Source organism: Puma concolor, chromosome A3 (assembly GCF_028749965.1).
Source record: "Puma concolor isolate L17-30 chromosome A3, mPumCon1.1.hap2, whole genome shotgun sequence".
Classification (NCBI taxonomy): Eukaryota; Metazoa; Chordata; class Mammalia; order Carnivora; family Felidae; genus Puma; species Puma concolor.
In genome coordinates, this window is record NC_141669.1 from 140,875,004 (window position 1) to 140,893,253 (window position 18,250).

The 18,250-nt window shown below is 57.9% G+C and overlaps 1 protein-coding gene across 3 annotated transcripts in view; it reads right to left on the reverse strand.

The window, feature by feature from the left end:
- The window catches only part of ZBTB46 (zinc finger and BTB domain containing 46), a 63,365-nt gene that overhangs the window by 20,832 nt on the left and 24,283 nt on the right, over positions 1–18,250 (reverse strand). For all 3 annotated transcript variants that reach the window (XM_086702748.1, XM_086702750.1, XM_086702749.1), the window contains 2 exons: positions 15,103–16,071; positions 4,232–4,516 (listed from right to left, as the gene is read on the reverse strand). In XM_086702748.1, coding sequence (XP_086558874.1) covers positions 4,232–4,516; positions 15,103–16,039 — 1,222 coding nt within the window. In that variant the 5' untranslated portion in view covers positions 16,040–16,071. The remainder of the gene's footprint in view (positions 1–4,231; positions 4,517–15,102; positions 16,072–18,250) is intronic.

Here is an 18,250-nt window from a genome sequence, read left to right on the forward strand (position 1 = left end):
TGTCGAGCAGGGTGTTTCTCTAGAAGTGCGGTGACATCATCCAGTGCCTCTTTGCAAGAAGTCGCTTAAAATTCCAGGGTCAATCCAGAATCAAGAAAAGGTCCCTGATTCATTTTTTTACGCAAGATAGGAAATAATCTTTAACCACAGTCAGAACAGAAAACGGTTCCGCTGTTCCCCACAAAGTGCTCCTGGACGTCGGGGCCGGCCTGGGTCACGCAGGGACGGGCACAGCCCGGCGGCTCCGGGGCCCACGCAGAAGCCCCCGCCCGCGGCCACGCCACGTTCTTTTGAGGCTTCCCTCCCCGTGAAGAGCTGGAGGGAACGTGGCACGCGTTGCGCCCAGACATGACAGCGCCCGCCCGTAAGCACCAGGGGAAACCCTCAGCTCGTCCCTCACACGTGGTATCTACCGACTGAACACCAACGACGGCAGGGCCTTCTCAGCTCCTGGGGGGGATGTGGCGGCTTTACGAGGCGCCCACCCTCCTGGACCGCGGCGGGCCGCTCCAGCAGCTCGGTTCCGTGGCAGTTTTCAAGGCCCAGGAAGGCGACGCCCGCGTCAAGGTCCCCGTCAGACCAGCGCACGCTCCCAAACCCCGCGGGGCCGAGTCTGGGGCCACAGCCCATGCTTCTCAGTCTCTACTCAGTGAAGCAGGACCGTGAGCAGGTGCGGTGCTGGCCTACCCCTGGAACTCGGGAAGAGCAGAAGAACCAAGTTACGCCAAATCAACACGAGCAGGTCCTTTAATCAGTTAGACCGTTGATCTAGAAATGAAACTGTCCGAAAACCCTAACAGCCAAGCCAATGCAATTAGACCCGTTCAACCTCCCCTAGAAGGTTCCGGACCGCCCAGGGGGAACCGTGAATGCTGGCTGCTGGTTACCACTGGTGCCCTGCCTGCACGTGTGGCAGGCCCCTTGATTTACACACCTGCAACTGTTTCCCTTTCTTTCGCCGAACCGCCACGGCCAGGCCTTGTGCCCTAGCACGTCCCGCCTCCGGAAGGCCCAGCGAGCAGGGGCAGGACCCCACCCCGCACAGCCGCTCGAGGCTCGCACCACACCGTCCTCTCGCTTCTCCGGCTACGAGCCCACGTCCGCTGGGACGTGGACCCATTTGGGGCGCCCCAGAAATCATGTAACAACACGTGAATCATCAACAACCCGCCCAGGGAGGCTGGAGCTACCGCGGCCTGGCCTTCTGGCACTGCCCGCCTCTCACGCCAGACCAGGCTCTGGGGACGCCTCACGCCGCAGCCCCGGCCCCTGCCCTTCTGAGCCACCCGAGGAGGAAACAGAGGCCCCTGCGCCCGCCTGAGCTGAGGGGTGGCCCTGGGCTGGTGGAGCCCGGGCGTTTCACCCCAGAGCTTTGCTATCAGCACGCCTCCTCGGAGGTGCCGTCGAAGGCTCGGGCACACGCACCGCTTGCCCACCGGGCTGGAGACGTCAGCTGCCGGCTGGTGCCTGGGGCTCCGGGAACACGTCTCCAGGCTGAGCCGGCGCTGGGGGGTGAGGAGGGAGGCGCGGGACCAAGTCGCCGGAGCCAGGCCCTGCTAGGCCGCGTTCCGCCGAACAGAACACTCGCTCCCGCCCGTGAGGATGCGTCTAGGAACCAGCAGTGGTCGTGGAGGGTGACCGGCATGGGGTTCTGAGCCTGACCCCTGGCCACGGGCGCCCGGAGAGACCGTGCCAGTCAACCGGGCACCGCCGAGCAGACAGCACAGAGGAGTCGCTTTGGCCCCTTCTCGGGGCGGGAAACGTGTAGCAGTGGCCCAGGCCACACACCAACACTGACACGCTCGCGGGGACAAACACCTGGAAAGCGGGTGCTGGACAGGTTGCCACAAAGCCCTCCTAACCCCGGACGGCAGCTCGGCCTCCGTCCGTCCGATTCCTCGAAGCCACCTGCCAGGGACAGGGCGGTGGGGGGCGGGGCAGGGGCCGGCGGCCAACCACGACGTTTTGGGAAACAAGGTTTTTACCTGGGTATTTTCATTCCTCGATGCCACAAATACCCGGTCGCAGACTTTACTTGGGATGTCAGAAAACAGCGTTTTAAAATAACCCACTTTTGCACCCTGTTCTCTGGCCCCTCTGCCTCTGGTAGGTTCATACAAGAAAAATGGGGAATTTAGAATAGGAAAAGCAAGATTAAAACATAACAGAAATAACAGAACAGCAAAACCCACTGAGAGACTTTGCCTGGAACTTGTCACAGACGTACTAAAAATAAACGGTAGAGGGTCCCACTGCCGGGCTCTCCGCTCCCTCCAACGTGTGACGTCTCTGACAGTCACACACGCGCCCAGCATCGCGACGCGTTAACACAGTGTGTGGTGACCACCCGGGACGAGGCAGGTCTGAGGAGAAACGTCTACCCGCGAGATGGGAGGGCTGCCGCGGGAGGGTCCGGGCCCACACGGGACCCCCAGGAGTGGGGGGCCAGCCCCCCCGGCACGAGGCCCACTGCCTGGCCCAGGGTGGCTCCCAGCACAGTTGCACCAAAGGCCTTTTGGACAAGGCCACGCTGGAGGCAAAGCCTGGCAGATAGGGTGACCGTGAAAAGCACCGACGACCGTCCCTTGTTCCAAAGTCACCCTCGGCGGCACCGGTCGGGCTGCCCACGGTCTGTGACGCACGGTGCGCACGCACGCGTGAGGAGCGTGTGAGGGGTACAGAACGAGCGTGCCCCCACCTCCCCACACAGCCACCCGTTCCCCGGAGCATCCCCCTGCTCTCCTTCCATGAGATCCACAAAACCTGTCCCGCCGACCCCCAGCCAGGCGCCCCCAGCACCCGTCAAGTGTCCTGGGATGGTCCGGCCCGGAGCCTCTGCCCGCAGCACAAGGTCTGACGCGAGACGGGGCAGGACCGACGTGTGGGAGCACGTCAGCCACTCTCTGCTCACACATCTGAGGGTCCACAGACACTACTGTGTTTTAAAGTCACAACGACCGTGTGATGCGGTTCTCAGCTGGGGAAATGAGCTTCAACACGCCTGTCAGAGCGTGCCCAAAGCCAGGCGGCCCGTCAGCGAGGTACTCGGCTTTGGGTCTGACTTCACAGCCAAGTCCCGTGAACCGACCACGGCACCCAGGCTGCTCAGAATATGGCAACGGCTCCTTAAGTCCAGGGAAATAAAGTGAACAGAAACATCGTTCCCACTTTTAGTCTTTATTAGCCATAGTGATTTTCATCACTCCAACACAAAATCTTAGGAAATTTCAGCGCTCACGAAAACAGAGTTGTAAAAATACTGTTTTTTTACATTGAACATGAAAACAGGTTGCCCTTCCCAAACCCCGAACACAGATGATGGACCTACTTCCTGCAGGGGCGCTCGGGAGACCACGGCGTCCACACGGGCCGTCTCTCGTGCCCCGCACGCTCGCACCGCAGGCCCCTGCACCCCTGCTACACTCAGCGCCTTCCGCTGTGGGGGGAGCCCCCCGGGCCTTGTCCCCTCCGGCACCCACGGGGGGCACTAACCACACACTGCGCTAATCCCAGGACGGCCAGAGACAGTGTGGCTGCCTCCTCCAGGGCACTGGGTGGCCGCCACGGTCCCCGAGCGCCCCCAGAACGGATCTTCAGAGCGTGTGTGGCTCGCTCTCGGGCTGGCACCCAGAGCGTGTGTGGCTCATGGCCGGTTACACGTAAAAGCCAAACGCCCTCGAGTCTGGTTGGGAGAAGGACGTCCCGGGGGCCCACGGCTCTGCTGCCCCTTTAGCTGCTTCTCAGGCTGGTCTGTCATTTGCTTCGGGACAACTGGAGTTCGGCCGGAGACATTTACGGAGTGGGCACCCTAGGCCTTTAAACACTCACGTGTGACCACGTGTGACCAGCATCATCTAGCGGAGACAAAGCACGGATATGCGCACATCTCTCCCCTGCGGACGACAGGCACTCTGAGGTGGGACCAGGGCCAGCAGAGGGAGCCCGAGTCTGTCCCTTCGCACGAAGGCCCCCTGCGGGTCCCACCTCGCAGACGGCGCGCTCGGGGCGCCCAGGGCACACCTGTAAGCCTGATGTGGGTTTTGGCTCAGATGCCAGCAGCTCAGTGATTTTGGCCTGAAGCCTTCGAACAAGTACTTGCTGTTGCCCTGACAACCGCCCATCAACCACCTTCTCCACCACGTGACGCCAGGCCAGAGCAGTGACCCCCCCCCCCCCGACTGTGCGGTGCGCATCCCTCCCGCACCACCTCTGCACTCGGCCACGCACTTACGGGACAGAGAGTGGGTGCCCTTGGGCAGGTACTCCAGCAGCAGGGAGCTGTCGTCCCCGAGCACGTCCGCCTTGAGGGACAGCAGGCTGTTCTTACTCATGAGTGCCGCCCGCAGGTTGGCCACCGCGGCGGCCTGCTGCAGTGCCTCGTCCTTCTCGGGGGTGAGGGGCGGGCCCAGGTAGCTGGCCTCTCCTCCCAGGAGACCCTCGTCCACGTGGCTGTACAGCTCAGCCCTCTCCCCGCGGCTGTCAGAGCTGCTGGCTTCGGCGACAGTCAGGTCCGCGCCTGGGGGAGCAAACACACAGAGGACACGCAGGTCATTTAAGACTCTCCAATTGGAAACAGGCACGTTTAGGAGAAGCCAGGGTGGTGGGCTGTCTGAGCACCCAGCTGCTTTTGCCAAGCCCACCCCCGTCCTGCTGGCGGAGGCCCCTCGCCTGCCCCGGGACGGCGGCGAGGCCGCGGCCTCGGGCGGGAGCTCCACTCAGCACGGTGGGGGATACGGGACAGGGGCTGTCACGTTCCTGCAGTGTTTTCACCTCTCAGAGAAGAGGCGACACGGAGCAGGGGTCCAGGACCGAAGAGCCACGAGCACAGGCTCTCGGAAAACCTCCAGGGTCTCAGCTTTGGCGATGGGCTCCGGGATACGACACCACGAGTGCCAGCAACAGACGGACACATCGGGCTCTGGCAAAACTAACACCTCCGACGTCTCAGAGGAGGCTATGGAGAAGCGAGATGGGGCTCCCGGCTGGCTCCGTCGGAGCAGCAAGCCACACTCGATCTCGGGGTCCTGAGTTCAAGCCCCAGGGCGGGTGTGGGGTCCGCTTAGAGGCTTAAAAGGGGGTGCACCTGGGGGCTGAGTCGGCTGAGTGTCTGACTCGATTCCAGCTCAGATCATCATCTCGAGGTCCCGTGTCGGGCTCCGTGCTGGCCGCTCGGAGTCTGCTTGACACTCTCCGTCCCCCACGTCCCCCACCCCCACAATAAACTTTAAATTTTTTTTGAAAAAAGGAAAGGAAGAAAGACGACAAGCCGTGAGAATGTTTGCAGATCACAGATCCGACTCGAGATCCTGTTCAGAAGAGTTACCGACGCTTCCAACTCAATAAGGAGACAACCCGATTCTAAAGTGGGCAAAGGACCTGAGTAGGTACTCCTCCAAAGAAGATCCAGAAATGACCGGTGAGCAGCATCCGACACCCTCAGTCCTCAGGGAAACGCACCCGAGCCACACCGCGAGGCCACTGCACCCCAAGTGTCAGACGGTGACGAGGGCTGAGAAGGACGTGCGGGAACCGGAGCCTTCTCCCCTGCGATCGTCCCATGGCGCGGCCGCTGGGGGAGAGCCTGACGCCCCTTGGAGGAGCCGGTGCCCGGAGCAGTGGGGACCCACGTGCACACTCACAGTGACATGGGTCACAACAGTCAGAAAGAGGAAACGGCCCGCATCCAGCAGCGGCTGACGGACGGACGAGACGGCCCATCCTCACGGGGGACTACTGCCCAGCCGCAGAAAGGCATGAGGCACTGACACACGCTGTCCCGGTCGCAGACCCGGAAAGCCAAGGCGGTGCGTGCAGGCCGATGACCCTTCTGAGCCCCGGTGAGTTCCACCAGGAACCTCAAGGACAGATGTTCAAGCAGCCCTCTGCGCCCCTCACAGGGCCCACCCTGCGCATCCCGGGCCTGGCAAGGACGCCCCCACCCCGGGCTACGGCTCGTCTGTGCAGGGAGGTTCTGGAATAAACGCCACGTCCAGGAGGCTGGAACGTGAGACGGAGGCCGCCTGAACCTTGGACTCAGGCTACGTTGTTTAGAAAAAGCTGGCGAGCGCACCAAGCGTCCAACCTCAGTCTGAAAAGCGGGCTGAGTTCCCAAGATTCACTTGTAAGTTAGTAACGTAGGGTCTTCCCTCATCTGGGACCGTCACACGCTTGTGTGCACACGCGCTCACTCACACCCCCCCGAATGCACAGACAGACGCAGTCGCTCACACGCACATGTGTGGGTGGCACACAAGCTATGCTGCCTCTGGACAGAACACTGACAACAGCTCTGTTTCCAGGAAGACCCTGCCCCCAAGACATGGCGTCAACGTGACACATGGCTCCCGGCAGACACGTCACACGTGTGTGGCAGAGAGAAGTGACCACACGCCAGCTGCATGAGCGACAGAAAGGCACGCAGGGTAACTTCCTGATGCCAACCTCTTTTATTATTTTTTCTAATGTTTATTCATTTTTGAGACAGAGCTTGAGCGGGGGAGGGGCACAGAGAGAGGGAGACGCAGAATCCGAAGCAGGATCCAGGCTCCGAGCAGTCAGCACAGAGCCCGATGTGGGGCTTGAACCCACAAACTGCAGGATCATGACCTGAGCTGAAGTTAGACGCTTAACCAAGTCACCCAGGTGCCCCTGAGTTGTTTTTTTTTTTTAAGTTTGTTTATTTGAGACAGAGAGAGAGAGCGCGTGTGCACATGTGTGAGTGGGGGGAGGGGCAGAGAGCCTATCTGTGCAGAGCCTGACTCAGGCTGGGTCTCACGACTGTGAGATCATGACCTGAGCCAAAATCCAGAGTCCAGTGCTTAACTGAGCCACCCAGGCGCCCCAACAAGGTGAATCTTTTTGATAAAAAGTGATAGTTTTCATCATCTTGAGTTTTGGGGCAACTTTAAAAAAATTTTTTTATTATGTTTATTTTGAGACAGAGTATGAGTGGGGGAGGGGCAGAGAGTGAGGGAGACACAGAATCCAGAGCAGGCTCCAGGCTCCGAGTTGCCAGCACAGAGCCCGATGTGGGGCCCGAACCCACTGGACCGCGAGATCATGACCTGAGCCGAAGTCGGATGCTCAGCTGACTGGGCCACCCAGGCACCCCACTGACCTCTTTTTAATAAATGGAGCAAACATGGGGCCCCTGGGTGGCGCAGTCGGTTAAGCGTCCGACTTCAGCCAGGTCACGATCTCGCGGTCCGTGAGTTTGAGCCCCGCGTCAGGCTCTGGGCTGATGGCTCGGAGCCTGGAGCCTGTTTCCGATTCTGTGTCTCCCTCTCTCTCTGCCCCTCCCCCGTTCATGCTCTGTCTCTCTCTGTCCCAAAAATAAATAAACGTTGAAAAAAAAAATTAAAAAAATAAAAAAAATAAATAAAAAAAAATAATAAATGGAGCAAACAGGATTAAAAATACCAACATTTAATTGTAAGGGCTACATGTTACATGTAAAGGTTTTATTCTAGAGGGAAATACAGTGTTTTTTTCTCTTCTACAAATGATACATCTTAATACTTGAAAATTTAGATCACAATCTTTAGCTAAAAGCAGAAAAGAGATTATGATGAAAATAAGGAGAATGTTTAAATGATCAAACTAGATCAGGCAGTGTTAGTTGCAAAGTGGGGTATGAGCAGATTCGGAAGAGGAAAGTGTGGGTTCCAGCCACGCGAGGCCTAGAGTCTGGGGGGACACGGCTGTCGTGGAGGCAGGAGGGTCGGGAGGGTGAGGGGCGCTGACCTCACAACCAGGGTGTCTTCGGGGGCACGGTCTGGTCGAGAGCCAGCACCCGGTTTCGAACGTCTCCCCAAACCTCCACTCTTCACAATTCCCCAAAATGGTCACAAGGTGCGTTTGACAGTGTTGGTGTAGATGTCACAGCCCTGTCTCGCCCACCAAACGGGCACCCAGTGTGTGCCCTGTGCCAACACCACCAGTGGGATGGACAGCCAGCACCGCCAGGGCACTGTCCCCCCCCAGCAGCTGGTCACAGCCCAAATCACACCCGAATAGGGTACAATCCAGTTCAGAAAGATTAAGTGTGCACTTCATCTAGAATTTACCTCCTCGCTCTGTCAGCAGGGTAATTCAGTGGGTAAAAGACCAGCTTCTGGCAAACAGTATCGGAACGAGGCACCTACATACGAAAATCAATCCGAACCACAGACCGGAGCATCACAACGAAATCTGTCAAGCTTCCAGGAAAAGCACACAGGGCTCAGCAGAGATGTCTGCGATAGGACCCAAGGAGTATGCGCCGTTAAAGAAAAAGTTCGCAATTCGGGCTTCATCAGAATGTGAAACGCGTGCTCCTCCAAAACAACGTTAAATGAAAACATGAAACAAAGACCGGGAATGTCTGCAGAGCACACGCCTGGTGAGGGCCTTGCGCCCAGAACACAGCAAGGATACTCAGCTGCGATGAGAAGGCCCTCAAGACTCGAGCAGACACTCGGGCAAAGCAGACAGAGCGTCGGGGGCAGGTCCAAGCGGGGCTCCCCACAGCCAAAGCCTCAAACCTGACGGCACAAGCCAGCCTGGTGGGACCCTCGCAACGAAAGCCAGGCGAGTGACTGATAAACAGGGAGACAAGAGCAACCACGTGGCCCACGAGGGAGCCGCCAAGGGGAGGGAGGAGAAGCCACCCCACTCGCTCCAGAATGCTGCAAGTTTACCAAGGAACGTCCACCAGCAGGACCGGGGCGACAGCCGGGGAACAGAACACCAATTCTAGTTCTGGAAATACAAGATGACCCCTGACACCCATGGCAACGGCAAAAACCTCACAGGCAAGCGGAAATCCCAGACGCGCGGGCAGATTGCCCGCTGCCAAAGATCGGGGAGGGCAGCACCCCGGGGTCCTTGGTGGCGGCTGTGGCGGGGGAGGTCTGCGGGTCCCGTCCGTGTCTGGGGGGGGGGGGTGAGTGGAAAGGGCAGGAGGGTCCTTCCCGGCAGTGAAAGTGTTCTCTATCCAGATGGCAGAGGTGGCCGCGGTTGTCAAAACTCATCCAACTCACCGCCCAGGGCACTTACAATTAAAAAGACAACACATGGGGCGCCCGGGGGCTCAGTCAGGTAAGCATGGGCTCTCGGTTTCAGCAGGTCACCATCTCACGGTTTGTGAGTTCAAGACCCGCGTCGGGCTCTGCGTTGACGGCACAGAGCCTGCTTGGGATTCTCTCTCCCTCCCTCTCTCTCTGCCCCTCCCCTGCTCATGCTCTCTCGCGCTCTCTCTCTCAAAATAAATAAATAAACTGAAAAAAAGAAAAAAAGACCACACGCCAAGCTATGGAGGATGTGGGGGGTGCGGACGCTCAGGAAAAAGTCTGGCAACTTCTTATAAAGCTAAAGTCACCTGTCCTCTGAGACCCAGCCACTGCACTCCGAGGTATTTGCTCGAGAGAAATGAAAACACGTCCACAAAACAGGCTTTTGCTGAAAGTGTTCGCGGGAGTCTTACTCACAACGGCAAAACCTGGCTACTGCCCAGGTGCCAGGTGGCTGGCAGGTGGCTGGCCCAGACAAGAGGCTGGGACACGAGGCACAGCCATGCAGGTGTGAGTGGGGAGCACGTACTCCGTGATGTGGCTCGTGGGACACGAGGTTTCGTCCAGACAAAGCGCTGGACAGGCTAGGTCGACCCACGGCAGAAAAAGTCAGGTTAGGGGCCGCGGGGCTGGGGCAGGGACCGATGGCCGGAGGCGGAGGGGACACTCTGCTCCGAGGGGGCTCAGGCGCACGCATTTGTCTAGACTGGTCAAGGGGTGCGGCGGGCCTGGTGTGTGCAGGGCGTGGGAGTGTGCACACGGACCGAACCCCAATGAAAAACTTGCCGTGCTCTGGAATGAAATATACTGATCTGCCAGGTAGTTTGAAAGGCACCAAAAAATAAGATGTGTTTTTGGACGATTAGGTGAATAAACATACAATAAAGCAAATGTAGCAAAACATTAAGTGAAGAATCTGGCTGGTAGACGGCTCGTTTTCTTTTTTTTTTTTTTAACCTTTTCTCTAAGAATAAATGTTTCCCCAATAAAATGTTAAAGAGAGAAACAAGAAATTGTTCAACCCGAAATTGTTCACTCGAAATCTGTGCAGTTTACTGCATGCATATCATGCTTCAAGGAACAGAAAAAAAGAATGGCAATTTTCACCACAAAACCTTGCTAATGACACGTATGCGCCATGGGGTAGGCATCGCGGTCCTTAGACGTCCAGGTCCCCATCTCCAGGGCCTGTGAGTGGGCGACCTCATGCGGCACGAAGGATGGAGTTAGGGGCCCTGAGGCGGACGACTGTCCCAGATTATCCGGGTGGGTCCGTGTCAACACAAGGGTCCTTCTAAGGGGAAGAGGGTGGCGGGGGGTGGGGGGGGGGAACTCAAGGAAGACAGGGCCTCTAGAAGCTGGAGAAGGCCAGGAAATGTCCTCCCCTGAGACTCTAGAAGGAACGCAGGAGCCCTGCCACCCCACCCCCGACTTCTGAGAGCTGGAAGATAGTGAGGCCACGGGGCACACGGTAACTTCTCGCGGCAGCTGTAGGAAACCCCCGCACCCCCGAGAAGCACCTCCAGAATACAGCAGGAGAAGCACGTCCAGAAGCGCTGGAAGGTGTGGCAGCGGTGACTGTCACAGCCCAAACCAGAGGCCATCCACATTGGCACGGGGGTGGGCAGTGCGCGTTCATGCGGTGGAAACACCCTCAAGTTCAAATCGAGACAGGATCCAGTGAGACGGCTACACATCTGCGAACCGACCACAGAGCAGCGGAGGCTCCCTGCGGATGGGACAGGCACAAGAGCCTGAGCTCCGGTAAGCTGCTGGGGGCGGCCCCCTGCACTCGGAGAGGGGACAGGCTCCTTTCCGCACAACCCTAGAGCACAACGAGGTGCTCACGGGCCGTGCAAAAACACATTCCCCGGCTGCCTAGCAAAATGGCAATCACACCAACTCAGGCACATTCCACTGAGATCCCCCTCCCTCGTGGGCCGCACTTCGGGGATCCTGAGTGCGAGCCTTTGCTGGGCTCCCTGTGTCGCCTGAGCCTGGAGTGCTGCCCGACTCCTGGGGCTTCCAGAAGCACCTTCTCCTCTGGCTCCAGCCTGCCACGGCCTCACGACGTGGTCTGCCTTGACCTGCAGCAGCCCGGGACACGCTACGGCTCGTCCGCCCGGTGGCTCCAGGTGGGACGTCCTCCCAGCTCCCTCAGGCACCAGGCTGAGCCTGATGCCCGTGAGAGCCCTTCAAGGACTCATCCTTCACGAAGGCGATATTCTAGAAAATCCAGATGCAAAGGGAGCACCTGCATTTGAGCTACACCAGCAGCTCAGCAGAGCCGAGTTCATAAGGGTCTTGAATCAGGACAGTGATTCAAAATCATGGCCTTGGGCGTTGTTGAGCCAAAGGTCACAGGACACGACCCCCAGGCTCCTCCACCCGCGGGGCCCCTTCCCAGAAGACCGCACGGCGCAGGCAGCTGGCTCCTGCCACCGTTCGGCCCGCTCTGAGTCGCCAGCATTTCCCGCCACCTCCTGGCACGGCCGCCAGGGTTTGCGCTCTCGCCCAACACCGCAACCACGAGGGCGCCACCTGCCACCAGCCAGACAGCAAAGGGCCAGCGGGCACCGGCTCCACACGGTCCTGTTCCTGTCGGAAGGGGAAACTTCGGGCGGCAGCTACAATGGGCTCCACCTCTTGAGGAAGGGGTGAAGGGCAGGGGTGACAGGGTCTCGGGAACGGGCCCACCCGTCCGGGAGCCAAAGTCCCAGAGACGTGCTGCCGCTTTGCATTCAGGCTCTTCTACCCAAAAGTCACAAACACCACACTGAGCCGGATGCTGGACTGTCGGCAGCAGAAAGGGCACCTGTCGCGGAAGTGGACAGACTGACCGGAGGATCAGGGCGCCCGGCGCTCCGTTCACCCTTCACGCCTGCAGGCGGGTCACGACCCGACATGCAGGGAAACTCAGACAAACTCGAAAGGGTCACCGCTTCTCGAACAAGCCCCCCTGCACCCTCACGTACTTGAGGACGGGCAGTGGGGGATGTCTCCCCTCCCATCTGGTGCCCCCACTTCAGCCCCCATGACGACCTCGGCCTGACAGGTGGTGCACCTGCCCCCTCCCTGCCCAGGAAATGCTGCAAGGGCATGAGGGGTCGGCTGGGAGCCTACAGAGACCACCTTCACCCACCCAAACGTGTTCTTCAAGATCCCACTATGTCAAGATCCAACTTTACAGAAGTTCAGGCAGAAACATTTACTTTACAAAACAGACCCATTTTATCCTGGCTCCAGAACTCTCTTTTTTGGTGGAACTTTTTAGGCCGTGTGTGGGACATTAGGACGAGCGCCTGGGCCCTTCCCGTTCCCGCTTGTGAACCAGCGGCTACAGATCGCCTCCTGGGGGTCTGTGGCCGCCGTGGGGTCACACGCGAGGGGGGAGGCCGGGACCCGAGGAGGACGCGGCCGAGTACGTGCAACCTACCTGTGCGTGTGGACACCACTTCCCCCAAGCTGCCACACAAGTGACCGTACGAGCGAATTCCAACGACACCTCGGAGGCCACTAGGTTCACATGCTCTTGGCCCTTTTGGAAAAAATCACTCTCCAACGCCAAGAGGCCTCAGAATCACCAAAGCCAAGCCGGGGACACAGGCGGGCCTGGCGGCAAAGCCGAGCATCCGAGCCTCTGAGGGATGTGCGAAAACCACCTGACAGTTCTTCTGGAACAGGGCCTTTGCTCCTGCAAGTAGGAGAATTTAAAGGCATTCTTCCCGAAGAGGTAAGGAATCTTTAGTGGAAACAAACCGGCCCCCACTGGGAATCACAATTTGAGCTGCCAAGCCCAGCCCCAGGGCCAGGATGGAGGGATAAACCACCACCACCACCAAGGGCAGAAACCACCCTATGCGAGCCTCCAACCCCACATCCCTGCCTCAGCAGCTCAGAATAATCTAACAGAAGCTGTTCACAGTTGCCTTGGAAACCCAGGGGATTTAAGACATTAACAAAAGTACACGGTCGAAGTCACTTGTTGGAATCTAAAAACACCTTCTGCTTGACTACTGCACTCAAAGCCTCAAACCTACAGGCCTGAGGAGAGCACATTCCTTACTGCGCTGATGGGCCCTCAACCTCAAGGCCCCCCGGCGTCACAGCCTGCTGGGCGGCCCTCGACACCCAGGACGGGACTCGCCAGGACGGGACTGCGGCACCGACTGGCCCAGAAGGCTGGACACGACGCAGCTGTCCTTAGGTCATGTGCCACAGACTGCTTCTCAGATTTCGGTCAGAGCCGGTGAGAGGTTATGAACAGTTTGGAGCACACGGAGTGTCCTCTCCCCACAGACAGCCAGCAGGGAGACGGCTCTTCGAGCAGCTCAGACACTTAACCTTCTTCTCCAGTGAACCTCCAGCAGTTCTGGGGTGCTGCCCATCAGGGACCTTTACAACGTCCAGACACACTTCTGCTGTCGCCAGACTAGGGGTGGGTGGCTACTGGATCTAGTGGACGGAGGTCAGAGCTGCTGCTGCCCTAGGGCACCCGGGACACCCCCGCGGCAGTGAGCCATCCAGCCCGAGGTCGAAAGGCTGTGTTTCGACCAACCTGAAGTGAGCATTCAGGGGTCTGGCCCTGTGCTTTGGGCTGGGAACACACAGTGACAGAGAGTGACAACACAGGTGACAGCGTGTCTCGGGGAGGTTCCGTTCAACGGGTACAGAGTCTCGGTCTGGTAGATAAATGGTAATGATGGTTGCCGTAACAGTGTGAACGTATTTAATCCCAATAAATTATAGACTCAGAAATGGTTAAAACAGTAGAGGTTACGGCACGTATATCTCACCATGATAATAAAAGCTAACGCATGGAGAGCTGAGCGTGGGAGCCAGAATGTCCAGGGGCCTGCCGGCCCTGCCTGGGAAGCTTCCTTCCTGCCCCCAAGCACAGGATGCTTGGCAACTGTGACACTTTCCAGGGCTATGACCCTAGCTTGCTGCCTTCACGCCTGTCCGTTCTCGTGTTGCAGGTGATTTGTGACCTTCCCAGAGGGGCCTCCCCTGGACGAGAACTTGCTAAGAAGCTTCTATCCTGCTCTGGACCAACTCTGTTCCCACGAAGACCCTTCCTCAGCCTCTGGACCCCAGTGCACCCGGGGCTGGGCTGGGGGTGGAGGGAGCCTGCCCCCCAGTCCGCCACTTGGAAGGGCGCTTATGCGTAACAGTAGCCGTTACGCGCCCAGGACCAGGACGGTGTCTGGTGTTTCAACAAACACTTAACGTATCATCCGCTGTCTGGGAGACAGGCACAAAACTACCATCCAGGGTGCGAGGACCAGCTTCCGCAAAGCTGAGCTTAGAGCCACCTTGAACCTGACGCACAGGGTCTGACGCGTGCTCAGCGCCCCCTCCCCGCGTAGCACAGCAACATCCGGCGGCTGCGAGAAAAAACATGTATTACTTTGAACCACTGGACCCGCACTTACTGGAAACAAGGAAACATCCCTCCCTGCGAGGGGGGCTTTTCAGGCGGAAGTCTTCAAGTCCCCCCAGCTGAAGACAAGCTTTTTACCAGGGATAAAACAGGTGCGTGTGACGGCCTGTCCAACACTCACAACAGTGACCAAGACCCCGGTGTGGGGACAGAAAACGCAGAGCTGAGGCCACGGGACCGTGAGGGTCTGAGGTGTGGGGTGGGGTCCCAACCCACCTTCACGTCACCTCACCTGATGCACTTTTGCACCGCTTAGCATTTTCACGTTTCAACCTTTTAAAATTAAGTTCTCCTAAGCAGTGTTGACGAAACACTCCCTGGATAAAGGAACACAGACCCTCAAACTGCCCCCGCACCAGACGTCACCCACTTTTCCAGCTACCGACCCCTCGGCGACAGAGAAGCCCTACATCATCAAGCGGCCTCTGTGCACCAGGGACACGGGGGCACCCAGAGTCACACTCCCTGCACTCACATAATTTGCTGCAAAAGGAGGCGGCCCGTGGGAGGCCCCGGTGTGAGGCTGGCCCACACTGGTTCCCCTGCAGCACAAGCAACGCGTCTGGGCCGCCAGCGTCTGAGCCCCGCCCACGAAAACAAAAGGCTTACTTGAGTCGCGGCCGCCGAATGGCCACCCGGACGTCGAAAGGAAAGGGGCCACCGGGGAGCCGGCCCGGCTATCGCCCTCCGCCTGCTGTGTGATGTGCCGGACCGTCTCTTTGTTTTTCCGGTTCTTCCTGCGACCCGTGGGCTGCCAGCCGTCCCCGCCAGCCTGCTCCGAGAAAGAGTTCTGTATCACCGCGTCCCTGGAGGAAGGGAGCTCACTCCCTCCGTAATGAGACGGGGAGATCTGCTCTTCCTTGACGCGCAGAGACCCGTAGCCCACGTCCCCGGGCCACAGCGGCTGCGAAGAAATGTCGTCGGGGCCGTCAGCCTTGGGCTCCTGGTCCTCCTTCCCGTAGCTGCTGCCCCCTTCGTGGCAGCTGGCGATGGCCGAGTCTCCGGAAGAATTGGCGGGGCTGGTGCGCCGGGCCAGCCACGGGGAGATGCTCCGTCCCGCCATCACGGCCGAGATGAGGGCGTCCGTGCTGCTGCCGGGAGGGGCACTGATTTCGAACTCGGAGAGCTCGTCCGAGGCGTCGGGCTTGATGCTGATGTCCAGCGCGGCCTTGATGAAGTCGTGGCAGGCCTGCACGATGTCCGTCATCTGCAGGAAGCTGGCGGCGGACATCACCTCGATGACGTTCCTGCTGGTGAGGGCCAGGTGGGCAGAGTACATGAAGTCGATGATGGCCTTGAAGCCCTGCGCCGTGACGATGTCCAGGTGCGTGACCGTGGCCTGCTCGGACGTCTTCTGCACCTGGCAGTACAGCGTCTTAAAGTAGCGGCTGCTGCCGAGCAGGACGTTCTTGTGCGCCTTGAAGACCTTGCCCTCCACCACGACGCACACATCGCACAGGACGCCGTGCTGCCGCTGCTCGTTCAGTTCCCGCAGCAGGTGCCGGTAATGGGACGCAATCTCCATGTCTTCCTTTCGGTTGTTCATCTGGAAGCCTTGCTGTTGCTCCTCTACGGACTCTGTGGGGGCAAGAACGGGACAGTTACCCAGGTGGCCGGCAGAAACACGCCCGCGGAAGTCAGGCAGAGTGCGCGGGCGGAAGAGACGGCAGTTGTCTGGCCGAGCGGCCACCGGGCGGGACGCACCCGAGCAGGGCTCCGGGTTCCAGGCTGACCACAACGGACACGTAGTCCTGAACGGAACCCCACATGCACTGGCTGCTTCTCGCAACAGACAGCAAACGGTCCACAAAGAAGGCAAACGCCCGTCGGCGGCCGAAGCGAGGTTCCCACCCAAACGTAAAATGCCGGTGACATAACCCAAGGGAGATTCACCCTCACCCTCGAGGACGTATCTTTAAAGACGAAACAAGGCCTCCTACACAAGCGACGCCCACACAGCAGAAGGGCCCGGAAGCAGACATTGCAGCCTCCAAAACTCCAGCTCAAACCAGCTCGAGGGAGGAGGCCTGCAGGGCCCGAGCGCCCAGAGGCGCCAGCGGCTCCCGACGGAAAGCCCTCTGGTCGGCGCCCTCCTGGTACGTCTGCCATGTTCTCCTTTCCTCTTCTGCCGGCATCACCTTCCCAGGACGGCCAGAGCCCCGTGCCCCAGGCCAGGGGCTGTGAGAGAACCAGATTCTCACACAGCCTGGAGGCCCTCGAAGGCCCCGGGCGAGGAAGTCTCCAGGCGTCTCCCCGCTTCTGCTCATGGCTGGCAGTCCTCGGCCGGAGAAGAATCACCAGTTTCTGCTCTCACGTTCACCCACCTTCTCCCTGGAAGCCTGTGTCCCAGGGTCCCCTTCTGACAAGGACACCAGTAATATTGGACACCCTACTTCGTCATCTTAACTAATTATATCCAAATTAGGTCATGGTCTGAGACACATTCGCCCCATAACACTCCCTGAGAAAGACAAGGTAGTTAGAGACTGATCTTCCCACTTAAATACTCCATTTTCCAGCTGGTTAGTCAAGCAGGAACTCTCACCAAAGATGCCAACGTGTGTTTAATGGCAGAGAACTAAGCTGGCCAAGTGTAGGGTCACTGACCTCTTTCCCGTGAGGGCTGCTTCCCCAGGACTCAGCTGGGTCCACCTCCAACGCTTCTTTATTGACTCAGAGCTGTCACCACACACCCACCTTCCTTTGGTCATTACAATACGTATCCAAACACCACCTGAAGTCATCTCTAAAATCCGTTACCCCAATACCAAAACCAGATAGAGCCATTACAGAAAAAAGAGACCTACTGGCCAATATCTCCGATGGACAGATGCAAAAATCCCCAACAAAATCCTAGCAAATCGAATCCAACAGTGCATTAAAAAAAATCATTCACCACGATCATGTGGGACTCATTCCTGGGCTGCAGCGTGGTTCAATAGTCACAAATCAATCAATGTGATGCATCACATCAATAAGAGAAAGGATAAGAACCATACGATCATTTCGACAGATACATAGGACACATTTGACAAAGTACAACATGTACTCATGATAAAAACTCTCAACGAGTAGGTTTAGAGGGAACAGACGTCAACATGATAAAGGCCGGATATGAAAAATCCACAGCCAACATCATATTCAATGGGGGAAAACTGAGTGCTTCTCCCTTAAGGTCAGGAGCAAGGCAAGGATGCCCACGCTCACTCCTGTTATTCAACACAGTCCTGGAAGCCCTAGCCTCAGCAATCAGACAAGAAAAAGAAACAAAAGGCATCCAAATTGGTAAGGAAGAAGTGACATTTTCACTATTTACAGATGACATGATACCACATACAGAAAGCCCTAAAGACCCCACCAAAAAACTACTAAAACAAACAAATTTAATAAGGTCGCAGGATCCAAAGTCAATGTACAGAAAACCGTTGCATTTCTAAGCACCAATAATGAAGCAGAAGAAAGAGACATTTAAAAAGCAATCCTGGGCACCTGGGTGGTTCAGTTGGTAAAGTGTCCAACTCTTGATTTCAGCTCAGGCCACAGCCTCATGGTTCATGGGATCGAGCCCCATGTCGGGCTCTGCGCTGACAGCACGGAGCCTGCTTGGGATTCTCTCTCTCCCTCCCTCTCTCTCTCTGCCTTCCCTCTGCTCACACGCTCTCTCTCTCTCAAAATAAATAAATAAACTTTAAAAAATCCTATTTGTAATTGCACCAAAAATAATATGATACCTAGGAATAAACTTAACCAAGGAGAT